The 16,582-nt window shown below is 36.4% G+C and overlaps 1 protein-coding gene across 1 annotated transcript in view; it reads left to right on the top strand.

Moving 5' to 3' along the window:
- LOC140148956 (slowpoke-binding protein-like) overlaps positions 1-15,731 on the top strand; it is a 32,970-nt gene extending 17,239 nt beyond the window's left edge. The window contains exons 9-15 of the mRNA XM_072171066.1: positions 3,369-3,454; positions 4,171-4,277; positions 4,887-4,984; positions 6,949-7,065; positions 7,650-7,711; positions 10,559-10,603; positions 11,389-15,731. Of these exons, the coding sequence (XP_072027167.1) occupies positions 3,369-3,454; positions 4,171-4,277; positions 4,887-4,984; positions 6,949-7,065; positions 7,650-7,711; positions 10,559-10,603; positions 11,389-11,671 (798 nt within the window). The 3' untranslated portion in view covers positions 11,672-15,731. The remainder of the gene's footprint in view (positions 1-3,368; positions 3,455-4,170; positions 4,278-4,886; positions 4,985-6,948; positions 7,066-7,649; positions 7,712-10,558; positions 10,604-11,388) is intronic.
- The last annotated feature ends 851 nt before the right edge of the window (positions 15,732-16,582 follow it).

Here is a 16,582-nt window from a genome sequence, read left to right as displayed (position 1 = left end):
CCACAAAGATGAAACATTTCTTGGAACTATGAGGAGTCTGCACTTTTACCAGCCCTGTGATCCCCAAACAGTTAGAAGTATTATTAGTTGACAATGAACATAATGGGCAATAACTCACATTAGCCTGGTGCTGCATCTAACTCATAGTTCTTTTTGATTACCATATTCAACGCGATTAGTGCCTTGTGTACTTACAGCAGTCTCTTCCGGGAGGTGTTTATCAAAAAGATTAAATGAAAGTCCAAATTAGATATTTGCACAAATAAATACAGTGTATCTTTACTATAAGTCAAAATCATCATAGCCCTAAGCTGAAAGGTTTGAATGGTAGTTTAATATAGACATTTGTGACAAATTTAGTTGTACAGGTGCATTGAAAAGAGGGTGCTTATACGCTTGCCTTTTGAAATATTCTGTTCAGGTGCTTATTAGGAGAGGGGTGGTAATGTAGGTAGAATATGTTATATACAGGGTGTCCCAAAAAAAAGAGGCCTCTCATTGCGGCCTCTTTTTCTCATATTTCTGAAAAGTTGATTAAATATATTTTGGTATGTAAAGAAACCTTTAATCGTTAGCTTTAATAAACCAAAACAATTATTTCAATCGGCTCACAACTTTTAAAGATATGCCCTTTTGAATAAAAGTACCCGTTTTTCACTCTGTCCACGGATAGCAAACTGAGTGGTTGGGATGGCTCATGCTGTGGAGTAGACTGCACGATCACCAGACCTCACTCCACTTGATCTTTTTCCTTTGTGGCAAAATCCAAGATCTTCGTAAATGTATTACTGACTGCATTACATAAGTATCCGGCGCACAAGGATGGTGCATAGCGCAATTGATGCAACGAGGACCAGGACTGAAACCTGTATTCGCCAAGGAGGCAACCAGTTAGAGGGCAGAGCAGCACAGTAAACTCACTTCAGAAGAACCAAAGACAAACCAAACAGCCTTTTAGGGCTACCTTTTATCCTAAAAAGAGAAATGACTTATATTGTAAATAAAAAAAGAAAACAAGAAACAAGAAACAACAAAGTAAGAATGTAAGAAACATAATAAAACAAAAAGGCATAAATAACCAAGAAAAAATAAGTAATTGCAAGTAAAGCAAAAAGAAGTCCCATTCGCATCCATTTTACCCACAAATTAATGACACTATTAACAAAATCCATTGCCCATAAACCCACCGGTAAAGCCTCAAGTTATCATTGAGGAATGTTTGATATTCATGCATGGTATGTGCACTCCTTTTCAATCTTTGAAGTAGCCAAACCTTCTCCGTGGACAGAGTGAAAAAGGTACATTTCTTTAAAAGAGCATATCTTCAAAACTTGTGAGCCGATTGATATAATTGTTTTGGTTTATCAAAGCTAACGACTCAAAGTTTCTTTACATACCAAACTATATTTGATCAACTTTTCAGAAATAGGAGAAAAAGTGGGCGCAATGAGGGGCCTCTTTTTATTGGGACACCCTGTAGATGGACCAAAAGTTTGAGGAAAGATTACATTAAATGATGGAAGTTTTATGTTAGTGTAAAAAGGGCATGTATTTGTGTGATTGAATCAAGGTTACTTTGCCTTGTAACCGCGTCGGATCACTTTCATTATTATGTAATCACAACTAGTATTGCTGTCATTGAGCTCAAGAATTATTTTACAGACAAAAATAGTACTTTTTATTTCTTTACTTTAAAACCTGCTGATGAATTTTATCAAATAGTCAAGAAAGAGTTCTCTAATCTGCAAACTTTCCAACATTTTAAGGTATCTTTCTCTCAAAGATATGCAACCTACAAAGCTATAGATGAGGTGATATGTGACATTGTACCAAACATTTTGGTTAGCAGTTATTCTATGCCCGGCCTCAATATCGCACATTTTTTAAGGACCTGTGCTTTTACAACTTGCTCAGATCGGACAACAGGCTGTAGACTATTGAACATTGGAGTGGTCATAATGCTATTCCCTCATACTAAAAAGTATCAGTAGATAACTTACTTATGTCACCTCATCTATATGAAACCCATTACTAACAAGTTCATAAACTTTGTATTTTATAGTTTAAACTTCCTTGTTCCTTCTTGGTGTAAGCAATGGCTATATCAGATTTTATCTATGAACTCACATTTAATGAGCATTTGAAACCATAACTGTAACTAACAACTAATGATTTCATCCAGTTCAACATATTACCTTTACCTTTATTGCCCCACCAGCATTTCAACTTGTCCAGTTGAATTTGTAATATATTTTTGCTAATGGGCAATGGTAACTTGTGCTACACTTTTGGGTATGCTTTTACAAACTTTTAAAAGCTTTTGAACTCATTTGAGTTGAATCTTTATTTTTTTTAAATTTTATTACCAAACATTCAAAGCTAGATCCTCATAGTATTGCTAAATGAAAATATCAACTTTTGTACATAAGGGACAGCTGAGAAAAGTAGTAACTTGTGCTACGAGCAGAGGGCATGCTAAAAAATCACTCATTTTGATTTCGATGGTGTCCTAAAACAAAAAGCACAATAAAACCTAATTGATTATGAAGTAACTACTATGTTAAGGTTTATCTTGAATGTTATACCTTAAAAAGATTTGCCCTTCATAGTTTACATTTGCTTGTGAAAAACATGGTAACTCATGCTACGGTAACTCATGCTACAGTTTGTCTGCCCAAAAGATGGAAACAAATCAAGTAATATATATATATATGTTAACAAAATAAAATAACATGAAAACATCATAGAATATGCACATTTTAATATTCCTTGAGCAATTAAATAACAAAAAAACAAAAAAGTAACAAAATTGGCCAAAATCAGGCTTTTCAAAGAAAATTCATTGTAGACATTTTTGCTACTGTATCAGTTGTAGTTTTTAAAATTCTGATTTTATGTTTTAGGTCATGTCCCTGTTTGCTTGGAATTGCCATAATGGATGACAATTCAAGTTTTGTTTACAAGCATACATCCAGCCAAGTAACAACAATGTTACACATTGCCTGCTACATTTACATCTCCCAATTGCAAATGGGCAAGTGACACATTTGAACCCATATATAATATTTTGCAGTAAATCTTTGACGAGAGCATATTTTAAGTGTACATCACATATTTACTGCGTTGAAACGCACTTGTCTCTGATTGGCTGCTGAGTCGATCTGCTGTTGCCTAGTGGAAATTTATGAATGAACTTTGCACTGTACGCGTTGTTAGTCTCATCAAATGATTACTGCAAAATATTATAGTATATTTGTATGCGCTTGTTTTAAATATTAGTATAATGTATAATTGTATATTCGATTTGTCTTACCTTACAAGTTTATGTTATTATGGTATTTTATGTCATTTTCTTTGTATAATTTCAGGGATTACTACATCTCCAGGCCAGTGGTTTCCCCAATCACGGTCATGTACATTCAGGAAATGTAATAGTGGACAGGAACTGCTGCAAGTAAGTGATACATGACATTATGTCATTCGATTGGATGAAGCTCTTATCACAAAACATGGTAGCTAGTAGAAAATGGGAAGACATGTTTAGTGTTGCTTGTTTCTTGTGTTTGAAATTGAATCACTCAACAAATTGACACTTTATTCACTTTTATAAGCTGAGTAAATGTGGTAAAAAGGTTGTATAAAATTATTGTCCTAAGTTGGAATTACCAGTGATCAGTCACTGTAGTTACTATGATTGGTGTAACCACCCAATTAACTTGTTCAATTCAAAATAGTGAAAAATAAAATAGATTGAGATAGCCAATCTATGCTCTTGCAGACATGGATGAAAATCCTGTTTATAGAAGCAAATTTAGTGTAAACTGCGTTTATATCCACATACATTTTGAAACATGCTAATATGCTAAGATGCTAATTTGAAACATCTAAAATACATTCTGTTGAAATATTTCAAGTTGTTCACACAAAAGTAAAGTGTGTACACATATCCACAGCGCAAGTGACAGCACATATCGCATGGGGAAAATAGTACGCATAACTTTGTATCATCCACACGTAATTCTTACTCTTGCTCATAGCTAAGTTTATCTGATTTGCCCATTAAGTGTTTGAAACTATAGGAGTTATCAATTTTGAGTTTCAATATTGTGGTATAGTATATTTTGATATTTGCTGTTAAAATAACATGGTTTTGTACTTGTTATTTATCAGGTTGAGTGGTATTGAGAATGTGTTCCTTGGCTACACATCCAAACTGTATCCAACAATAAGACGCAAACTCAAAGATAATCCAAACGCTATTGATGTCTTGGCATTCGGTAGGTAATGGATATACTTATCACTGTTCAAAATAAGCACTTGTCCTCTTGTCTGCTTGTCCTAAAGTCTTGGGGACAACCATGATGTGCCATGCACTTTTCCTAATTGTTACCTCCAAATTCATGATTTTATAATAAATAAATAAAACTTGACATCATGTTTCAACATCATTTGTATCATCACAATCTCCAATCATGCAACAGTATATTCTTTACAATTTCACATTGCCTTTTCCTGATCACCACCAGGGCACTGTATGTTGTAATGTCTGCTTGTTCAGCAGGTTCGGTTCCCTGGGGTTCTAAATTCATAGGTATGGTCACTCTGCACCTGTCATTGCTTCCAAAGCCCCATCTTAATGTCTTTATGGAGATGCAGGGTTCACAGTGCAGTGAATAATGTGTGTATACGTAGCTAGTACAATAAAACAATTATTAGCTCTTATGAATATGTGAGAAGGACTGCTATATGAAAGCCACATCAGAGACATTGACTGTGATTGCAATCTTTACCTTTCTTTTATCTGTCAAAATTCCTCTAAGAATATGATTTGTAGCTTTCATTGTGGACTTGTTTTGTAAAATGTTGTTTTTCTTTTCTTTATTTAGGTCATATTATATATGAAATGACATCAGGGTATGAACTCAATGAAGCTTTTCCAGACAGAACGCATTTAACTAAATTAAAGAATCTTGAAATTGTACAGGTATGTTTGCTTCTCTCATTTTTGTTTGTAAAGAAAGTTATGTCTATTTATGAAGAGTTGAGACCACCAACATCTACCCTTTCATCATTTTTATAATCACCGGTCAACTCTGAAGTAGGCAAGCACAAGTTTCCTCCAACAGCTGCGATCTTGGGCGTTGTACAACTTGGTCCATCTGCAGTTCTATTCTGAAGTAACTCGGAAGGGTCCCAAGTGGGCATATCAGTTTCACAACCAATGGAATGCCTCAAAACTGGGGTGCAGTGACTAGGGCAAAGGGACAATCTGGTCAGTATTAATAATAAATAACATTGTGAAACACAATATAGTAGGCCCAAGCATTACCATGAGACAAATTCACTCAGTTTTGTATCTGAAGTAATAGGGTCAAGCATGGGATACAGTATCACGAGAAATGGTACATACTTACAATCCACATACAAACTAGGAAAGCATACTTTCAATGTACAGCTGTTTTTTTTTCACAACAAAGGACTTACTCACCAATGTCTTCTGTGGCCAAACTTGAAATTTAAAGTCCTACTGCATTATAGTCCACTTAAAATATCAATTTGGTTGAAATTTGTTGCCAAAAACTGTGTTTAAATGTGTTTATTCCACCACATAAATTCTTGTGATCAAAATTCCCACCATTAGAATGTGCTATCTCCAGCATGTAGCCCTTTACACATAGCATGTAACCTCATCTCTGCTTATAGAAGCTGTTACAGGCATGTGTATACAGCATGGTTACAGATAGGAGCACATTCAGGCTTGGTTAAAGTCTATCTTGTTATGACATGTTTGGTAAATTGGCCAATTAGGTCAAGACATGTCATCAATTTAACCTTGGCATGAGAAAGGGTTGCCACTCATGCTTAAAATCCACCACATTATGGTGGATTAAAGAATAACAATCTATTATGTACAGCTGTATGTGGTCAAAAGAGTATACTTCATGACTTCTAATATTATTTGCCCCAACACATGTGTCTGGCACTTAACACTTTGGGTGGAATATTTGGAAACAGGTATTTATTTTTTTTTAGTCCACAAAATGTAAACATGGAGACATGTACAATTACAGAATTTGACTTACTGGAAATGGGATTTTGCTGAACAAAAGTAAGTAAACATTAGGGATCATATTTTTCAAAAATGGATTACAGGGTTTCAGTGTATTTTGAAAATGATGGGTTTGTGTGAATTTTTATAACTGGTGCAGTTATCATGTTTTGAAATATACACTCTTTGACAGCTCTCTCCGTGCCTGTTTGAATGCCTGGTTATACCATGTACCCATACACTAGGTATGGGTACATGAGACCAGGTATAGGGATACAGCACCATTTGCAGATGATGAAATTGAGATAGTTTAATAAACAGTATGTGCAGCTACAAAGAAACTGTAGGCCTAGACAGATTTGACCAGTAACAATTGACCCACCTGATATATTTTGTTCAGATATTTTCTCATAAAACACAAATATGCTGGCTAAATACTTATCCACTAGTGTTCTCAAAGGTCTATTTAACCCAGACCTCAGGAACTAACAGGTTGTTTGGTTGTGAAACGTTGAAAAACTTGACTTTTTGGGGACTGTCCCTTCACCCACGTTGTGCTGAACTGGTAATCACTTTTTGGTAGTCTCCTCGTCTAAACTCAACTGTTGATTGTCACATAAATCTTGAAAACCCAGATGTTTATTCGTAAGCGACTCAAGTCTCCTTGTGTAAACAGGCTTTTACGCGCTATTAACCAATCACAGGCTGCGGGGAGTTGATTGTCAGATGCAAACTAATCAAATTCAGTCTCTGATTATAGAAACCATATGTACTCCTGTTTGCTAATTGAATAATATTGCAACATTTTGAAAACAGGTGGAGAGTACATGTAGTGAAATTATTTTCAACTTCTCTGTTTTGATAGTAATCGATCCATATTAATTGTTCTTCTGTTGCAGGTTTTAGAATTTATATTTGATGCCAATGGAAGTTACCCAACCCTTCAAGAAGTTGCTGATCATGATTTCTTCCATGATGTCAAGCTTCCAGAGATGATGAAGAATCCTCCTGGAGAGGTGAGTCTAGATTCAGGGCTAGAGCTTTGAGACGAACTCTTAAATTAAGATGGCGTTAAATTAATGTCTACTTAATGATAAACACTTCGAAGACATTCTCCTGCTCCTGGTGAATGTCACTGTGATTTAATGAACACATATTACACAAGGTTATTGTCACACACACTGGATATGATCCTTAACAATAATTTAATATCGTATATATATATTAGTCTTTTCACACCACATCGTAGTAATAATAGTCAGTACAAAACAGGACTTCCTGTCATAAAGTCCAACACAAGAATGAAATATATCTTCGATCATTGTTCATTGAAAACAATAACCGATTCTGAATACGAATAATAATGAGCAAGAAGTGTAATAACAATCAGCCACTGCTGTAGAGGTTATCTGAAATAATTCAGAAAAGAGCTCATCAATATTCATTAAGCATTTTATAGAACAAACCAAAATGAACACACGATGGCGCTATTTAGATAAGCCAACAGTGGGTAAAGAATAGCAGAGGGAGATGGGAGATGTACTTATTATCACATGATTAATCATTATATTTGATAATTATATTTGATTGCTTTTCTCAGATCACTTTAACTAGCAGCATGAAATTAATGTTGAAGACAATCAAGAAAGGAAAATCTCTCAAGTAAGTAACAGTATGAGTAATCATTGGCAATTAACACTTCTATAGTGTGGCTTGTCTCAAGTTGAGAGTAAGGCCATGTTGGATTTTGCATTGGCTAAATCACGCTTCTGTGTGTGCATACGCCCTGCGGAATTAGGTTAGCATACAAGATTTGAATCTGCCACTGCAAAATCCATCATGGTGTTACTTTCAATTTGAGACGAGACAGACGTAAGAGAAGTATTTTTCGTTCAAAAATGAGCTATCTTGTAAATAAAATAAGATATGTGTCATTATAAAACAATCACCACAACGTTAATGTGAATGCATTCTTAACTCATACATTTAATTGCTGAACAGATATAGGATTGTTTATTTCAGAATTTGATGAATTGGGAACATCGGGACAAAAAAGCATGTATTTGTTTTTAAAATTTTCATGAAACATGTTTAGGTTTAGATTCATTGATTTCAATCGCAAATAGTTACAAGTTAATGATAATCATAAAAGCCATGTGACTGTACTGTTGAATGCGTAACCACAATATTTGGCATCCCCGTAATCATAATATTTCGTGATTTATGCATTCTGGACACACATTGTCCCGCTAATTTGCTTTAGCTGTCTTGAGTCATGTGGTTTTTTAGAGTTTTGGAAAGAGTAAACTAATGATTTATAAATCGAGAAAAAATTAGAGGAAATATTATATTAAAAAGTTGTATTTGTCACTTTAATGTGGCACATTCCTAAAAGTATCAATTTTACTACTATCCATCAATACTATCAAGATATTGAACTGCTGTCAATGTGATGTTAAAATAATGCTGAACTTCATTGTAAGTAAGTTACCAACAATTTATTGGACTGCCACTGAGATACATCAGAATAATTTGTTCAACAAGGGTGCAGTGCAGCACTTGCATTGTAATTATTCCCTAACAGGAACACCTGACTCTTGTCTCCCCATTACACCTGACTCCTTGATTGAATACAAATTAATGAATTCAGTGGTTAATTATTCCATTACACATGAGTCTTGACTAAATTATCATAAAAATGAATGAAATCAGCATGTAATTATTCCATAACAGTTCCCGTTACACCCTAGTCTTGTCTCCCCATTACACCTGTGTCCTGATTGAATAAAAATGAATGAATGTAATTATTTCAAACAGATCGCCATTACACCTGAATCTTGACTAAATTATCATAAAAATGAATGAATTCAGCAGGTAATCACCCCTAATGGCTCCCCATTGCACTTGAGTCTTGTCTCCCCATTACACCTGTGTCCTGATTGAATAAAAATGAATGAATTTGGCATATAAAAATGAATGAAATTAGCATGTAATCATCCCCAACAGTTCCCCATTACATCTGAGTCTTGTTTTCCCATTACACCTGTGTCCTGATTGAATAAAAATGAATGAATTCAGCGCCAAATTTTTCCATTACACCTGAGCCTTGACTAAATTATCATAAAAATGAATGAATTCAGCATGTAATCATCCCCAACGGCTCCCATTACACCCTAGTCTTGTCTCCCCATTACACCTGTGTCCTGATTGAATAAAATTTATGAATTCAGCGTTTGATAGAAAGGTCAATCTTCACCTGCATCCACAACTCACACTTACTGACATGATATGGGAGAGCAAATTGGTGCAGCGGTTGTTCCTTCACTCAAGCCCCGGCCATGCCCAAGGACTGTATGTGCACTTTGATTATGCCGATCCATGCTCGCTCTTGCAGGCTTTCTCCAGGATCTCTGGTTTCCTCCTGCTTTCAAAAATTGGTGATTAGTTATTTAGTATCAAAAACTTCCCTCACCCAATGAAATTTGGTGAGCTGCACAGTTAATTGGTGGATATTACAATCTAAGTGCAGATAGGTTGATGTGATCTTGTTGTGATGATTCACCATAACAGCAAAATTACAGCACTTTGAGTCCTCTGAGATCAGGAAAAGTCACTATATAAATCCAACATGTATTATATATTTATTATTTATTTACAATGAAGAGTGCTTGTTTGTCAAAATACTAAATTGTTTTATAGTTTATATGGCAGGTATGACTTCAGAGTGATACTGTAACTTATTTGTACATCCACATTATATTAATGTAATATAAATAATTTGTTATTAAGTATGCATGGTGTCATGTTTTGTCATAACCTTTTTAAAGTCATAATGTACGATCTTATAATATGAATTTGGTTAATTTTTTTCAAACCTGATTTTTTTGGCATATTTGTAATGTTTACACATGTCACAACTTGCACCTAAATGGAATCAGCCAAATTTGTTGTGTTTGTAGGTAAACAGAGCAAAGTTCGACATAAAGTCATAATTCAAGAAATTATGACTTTATGTCCGCCCATAGAACTGCGTGTTAAACGGCCAAAATAACAAGCAGTGTTTCTTTCACGTTACCTCGTTATTTCAGCTCAAAATGGACAGAAACCATTCCCGATCATTATTACTAGTATTATTTCAGCATTTTGAGTATATAATGACAAATTTAAAATTTGAAGGAAATCATACATTAAGCCTTTAACCAATGCATGAAGAAGTACATTCATGATACCATGGTTTACTCTGTACTGTGATATCAGTGTAGTGTGTGGGACACAGTTAAGCCCAGGGTTCCTGCAGCAATTCAACACATGATACTTGAGCAGAAATATTAAAATAGCATATCCAATTAATTTCCATATTCTTAAAGATAGATACAGTGGTCTGTAGCATTGCTTACGGGTATTATAATTCATGGAAATATCTGATGCCTGCAAACAAAGACAAGTTGCTTTATACTTGGTAATAGTTTATGTTAGTTATTAAATCATACTTGTTTTGTTTTGATATAGATCCCAGTCATCAAGAAAATTGTCTGCTGGAAAATCTGCTGCAAAGTAAGTGATACCAATTGTCAATTTCATAAATTGCTTAGAGCAGAGTTGGGATTTTTCCCTGAGATGTATACTGTTTGCAAATGGTTCAAAGTCAGCTGCAGCTTTTATTGGTTGTGTGACATAATTTAAAATAATTGATCCTAATAGAACTTTTCAAATTAAGTGTTCCTCAATTTCTTAAAACCTTATCAGATTGACAGATTATGCAAATTTTGTAGGAGCGAGGCAATTAACCACTAAAACCTTCAAACTTATCACAAACAGGGTTTGATAAAAATTTGCAGTCACAATTATTGGCCAATTATAAATGGTAGTGCCCTGTGGAATGGTATGGATTTCTCCTCTGCTTCGAGTAACATTTGCAAATACTGTTGTTATTTATACAAGTAATCATCCAGTACAGTTCCACACATAATATAGAAAACCACATCCAATGCATAGCATTTTTTGTTCTTCTTCATCAAATAGTCCAGATGAGGAGAGTTTGTCAGTAATAGAACTATAATTCATCTTTTACTCATATCATGTGCCACTTGAAAATTGAAGTCAGGTGGTAGATTGTGCAACATTTGTAACTAAACACTATCTGATGCATGTTACTCCCAAGGCCAAAAAGTCATTTTGTTTTGTATAATAAAACATGTTATTGATAACCTACTGATTATCCTAAATAGGGAACTTGCATTCTGAAAGTGTATGTATCAGTGAGCAATCAGTATGTTTTTTCAATATATTTAACTTAGTCAACCAATCTCATTCATTATGTGTTGTGATTCACCATCCAGGTCATCGTCCAGAAGAGGATCCAAGGAAGAGAGGCAAAGGTCTAGAAGTAATCCATCTCCTGTTCCAATGGAGCCTTCCTCCAAACAGTCAGCACAGTCAACACCACCCCCTCCCCCACCTAGTGCACCAGCTCCTCCTCCTCCCCCTCCTATGGCTGTTGGTTTTCAACCTCCTCCGCTGGCAGTAGTACCAGAAGGAAGAGGTGCACTATTGGGAGATATACGTAAAGGATTTACTTTAAGAAAGACTGAAACCAATGATAAAAGTACTCTTAGAGTATGAAATAGGTATGGATATAGGTAGCAAGAAGATGTGTAACATTACCGAAACCAATTCCAAGTCTGTTTATCAATTCACATTAATTGCTTCTGGTTTGGGTACTCACAGTCAGAAGCAGACTCTCCTTGATGGTCAGATCATTACTTTATTTTAAGCTTTATGTTTTTATACTACAGACTTCAGGTCTCAAAACAAAATTTTCAGACATATATGACCTTATCATGCAAAATAAGGCCAATAATGCTGTTTTTTTTTATATTATAGGCAGATCTAACTAACACCACTAAATATATAGAATCTAGTAATACCTTCTGTGGCAATTGACCTTTTCGGTAAATCCCATAATTTTTGCAGCTGGACCTGAGATGTTGTCATTTGAAATCACACTGACTTACAATGCACAGTAACTATGTTTGCTAAACGATGCACACATTGGCATGATGTGAAATGACAACATCCTGGGTCTACTGGCGCGGCAATGGCTTATGGGATTTATCAAAAAAAGTCAATTGTGTTTCATATCTGAGGTAAAAAGATAGGCCAGGTTAAAATCAGCACTAAAAAGTACAGAGATTTGCATGATATTGACTAAAATGTGAATCTGACCTGTGTTCAATAATGCCACAGATAAGAGATATTAAAGGACCCCTTTATTTTCTTTGATTTACTGTACGGAAACTCTTGCTGGAATCCCCATGATCTTTATTTGAACCCAAAGGCACCATGGACTGTCAGTTGTCAAAAAATGTATTTCATTGTATGTGGTGTGGCACTGTAATTTGGCTGTTGTACTAAACATTTTTTGATGGACTTAGATCAGTCTGTAGCAAATGAAATAGAAAGATTAAACAAGAACTTACCTTGTTTGAAGTTTAATCTTGATTTTATGAAGTAAAGGTGAGTGAGAGATTACGTGAGATCCCATTTGCGCACGTGTGGTCAGTCTTGAAAAAACTGACACTATAGAGTTTTTTTTACCCAGTCCGTAAAAAACTAGAAAGAATAACAGAACTAATACCTTACCATATGAAGCAAGAGGATGGGCACGTAATCTCTCACTCACCTTTACTTCATAAAATCAAGATTAAACTTCAAACAAGGTAAGTTCTCGTTTAATCTTTCTATTTTATCTCGTAACTTCGTTCGAGATTCCGTGAGACTTTAACGCTATCTGGTCTCATAAAAGAAGGAAAAGCAAAAAGGGGTACCAACAAACATACCAAGAAATCAGAGAAGCCAACTGTCATATATATATAGTTCAGAACACTTTATATAGCAACATTATCAACTTGATAACCTTTTTTCTCTATCACTTAGTAAGGCTCAATATTATGAACCAGAACACCTTAGACTTAAAACGCTTTGGAAAACAGTACAGAAACACTCGACACCTTTCCTGCTTGCTGTGACTGCTGACAATATATCTAGATCAGTTAAAGTTTGCTATTTGGGATCCTATTAAGGTTTGAAAATTATTGGGATCCCAAAACTGCTTGATCATATTTCTGACTCTTGATCAGTGGCTTATTGTAGTACTTCTGAAAAGTGCGTTCATTGGCCCACCCCGCTTTGGCCATAATTTCAGTGATGGGCACATCTGCTTTATCCGCTTTCGACACTGCCGCTGCACGAGTTGAGTGTGGCTTAAACCTATCTGTATCCACTCCTGCTGCAGCCATTACCAGCTTTAACCACCTTCCAATTGTGTCCTTTGATACTTTATTATGTGGTTTTTGAAACTTAACAAAAGTTTTTCTCTCCCTTATCGAAACACATTTGTCATTTTAGATACTCCTTGAGATACTTAACCACACATAGTCTGCAGTCAACTACATAAGCTGTTAAGTCCAGCTTGATTCCGGTGTTTCCCGGTTTAGACTGCTTAAGTATGTCATGTACATAAAATATAATTGAGGTTGATTTTTGTTTCATTTTGTCAACCCTCAAAAGGTGGATAGTTTGCTGTCTTTGTGCTGAAACTAGAGCTAAAAGCATACACAGTTTCAGCGTAAGCTCCTAAAGTGAGATTTTTTCTGCTGGTGATATTTTTCTCAAATAATTTAAAACTACAGAGGCGTCCCACATTTCTAAATATCTGGGTTTCGGTGGGTGCAAGTTATATATGCCTTTAATAAATCTACAAATAAGAGGGTGCTGACCTACTGGTGCACCTCCTGGTATAATAACAAAAGTTGACTATATGCTGTACGGTCACAGCTGTTTCAAATGTATCCATTTTAAAATGGTTATACTTTAGATACTATTGAGATCCGATAAATGCAAGATCATACGGTAGCCACCTGATTTCTTAGGCCTAGTAAATATGTTAGATATGAATTGGCCATATTCAAATGTTGTCTTTAGATGACATTTTTCTCTCTCAATCTGATCAATTCTGCATCAACGGCCTCAACTTGTGTTTTTAATCTATATGGCCGGGGCATGCAGGACTGAAAAGGTGGCGAGCCCTCAAATTCTAATTTATACCCCTAAATGGCTTCTAAAATGGTTATCATTTGTAATTTCTCTCCATTTGTTTAGCCTCAATTGACCTACAGAAAGTTGTTTAATTTCAGGCAATCGTACCTGCTTTGCTTTGTCTGCAGTCTTTACTGTTTCTTGGGCTGTGACTGTGTCGCCTGATTCGGTGGGAACCTGGCTTGGTTCTGGAACTTTGGTCTCTGTTGATATTGGCCTTGAGTCATTTGAGCTGCTTTCAGCAACTGCTGATAGACATTCTTCCCTAAAAAAGGGTTGGCAAATGTGCTTGCAGCTGATTTGCCACCTCTCTTGCCAGATTGCCATCCAGCAACATGGTAGGGGGCGCTGTTGTGGTTGTAGAATTTCTTCCTAAATGGGCGACCAGCATAATTACTAGTAAATGTGCGACCGCCATAAGCATAACCATGCATCACACCAGCTGCTTTTTGTTCTTCATCAAGATCTTTTACTGTTTTTGACAGCTGATCCCCAAAAAGCCACTCAGTTGGCTTTACAGTTGGTTTGCACAAATGAACGTATCTCTTATTTAATTCGGGCTTGATGAGTTCTTTCCTGAGATTATTCATTTCAAAGTATGCATGGTTGTTCTGGTGACGGTTTTGGCGTCTTGGCCATGGCAATAAGCCCTTTAACCATAGGCTTCATTGCATTTTGGATCTTAACATCCTTGGAGCGTGTGGCCGGAGAGAGATGGTCCCAAATAGGGGGTTTACCTTGGGCACCCGTAAAGTAGGACAGTTCTTCGGTTTTTGGTAGCTATCATACGCCTTAGTTTTTGCCTCTTCATCCATGTCTGACACCATCAGACAACTCAAAGCATTTGCCGTTTTTTTGTCTGATAGGTTCACCTTCCTCCAAAGGAATAGCAAAACGTTGGGCAAACCCAATGTCCATCCCCTCAGTATCCACCTGAGAGCGAGAGCCACTGGCAGTGGTATTTGACTTATCAATATCATTCACCTCGCCCTTGTTTGATTCTCGGCTAACCCAACAGTGCTTCCACTTGCTCCATCTTCATCATTATATTCACTATCCGAGATAGCATGTTCATTAATGTCTATGAATCTATACATCCCCGACTTTTCGGGAAGTAATAAATAAATAAATGTAGATATTTATATAGCGCTTTATGCCGTAAACAGCCTCAAAGCACTTTACATTTATTCCGCCGTCATTAGATATGCCGGAACCACGATTGCAGCATACAAGTGGCGCAGGGTTCATAAAAAGGAAGGTTTTATTTCAAACTCTAATGGTGACCCGCAGGTCAAATTACTAGAATTGTACATTAAGGTAATACACTATTTTAAAGTGTTGCGATTTGGTAGTTCACAACATCTTGCGAATGGTAGTGAGCTTTGGCAAAAATTGCATTGCTCAATTCATAGCAAGCGTGTAGAAGAATTCAAATGTCACAGAAATATTTTTGTAGGTCCTGTGGTTCTTGAGTTATGTTGTGAAGAGGGCTAAAACAACAACACTTTTGTAAAATGTACATAACTCATTAACAACAATAAATTAAGCACGTTTTCAAAGTATATGATGTGTAGAATGAACTTTTGCAAAATGTTATTTTTTAATAATATATTGATTTAGACAATAAAAATCGATTTTTGTGGCTGCTTCGACCAACAATACCGCATCTACCCTTAAACACACCTAAACAGACACAATGCAATTTGCAGGCAGCAGCTTAATCAGCGCCAATATTGCAACATTGAAACAAACAACTATACAAACATCCAATCCAACCCAACCACATCCCCCAGTAGGCAATGAGGATAAAGTGCCTTGCCCAAGGACACAACACGCTGGCACGAGCAGGGCTCGAACTCACAACCTATGGATTATGGGTCGGGCGCCTTATCCACTCGGCCACACGTGCTCCCACAATCAGTACAACGACTGTGACTACCCCTAACAGCTTCCCATTGCACCTGGGTGGGGTGAGGCAAGCGAGGCAAAGCGCCTTGCCCAAGGGCACAACTTGGGACGGGGAATCGAACCCACGCACGTCGAGCAAGCTTTCAGATTATGAGTCCAAGGCCTTAACCACTGAGCCACCGTGCCCTCAGTGGTTATATCAGTATATCACCAGGCATGCCATCACTGGTAACTGAACTGTTATCGTCCATGTCCCCAACAGGAGCCAACATCTGCATAATCATGTTCTGAAAAGCAGTTTGCTGCTTTTGCTGTGTCTCCATCGCTTGGGCTAGCTTCCCAAGTTCATTTTTTATATTAGTTATGTCCGTACTGGGGCGGCTTACAGCCTTAGAGGTTGGAATTTTCTTCGGCACCTTAGCGCTGTTCGGCTTTGCCTTAGCTGCCATTGTCATTTTCGGCTTTGTCTTGGCTGCCGAATTGTGTGTATCCTTATGGTCGCCGTTTCCAGCGCTCGGCGTGGAATCT

This window comes from Amphiura filiformis, chromosome 3 (assembly GCF_039555335.1).
Source record: "Amphiura filiformis chromosome 3, Afil_fr2py, whole genome shotgun sequence".
Classification (NCBI taxonomy): Eukaryota; Metazoa; Echinodermata; class Ophiuroidea; order Amphilepidida; family Amphiuridae; genus Amphiura; species Amphiura filiformis.
This window is presented reverse-complemented; position numbering and strand designations above follow the sequence as displayed.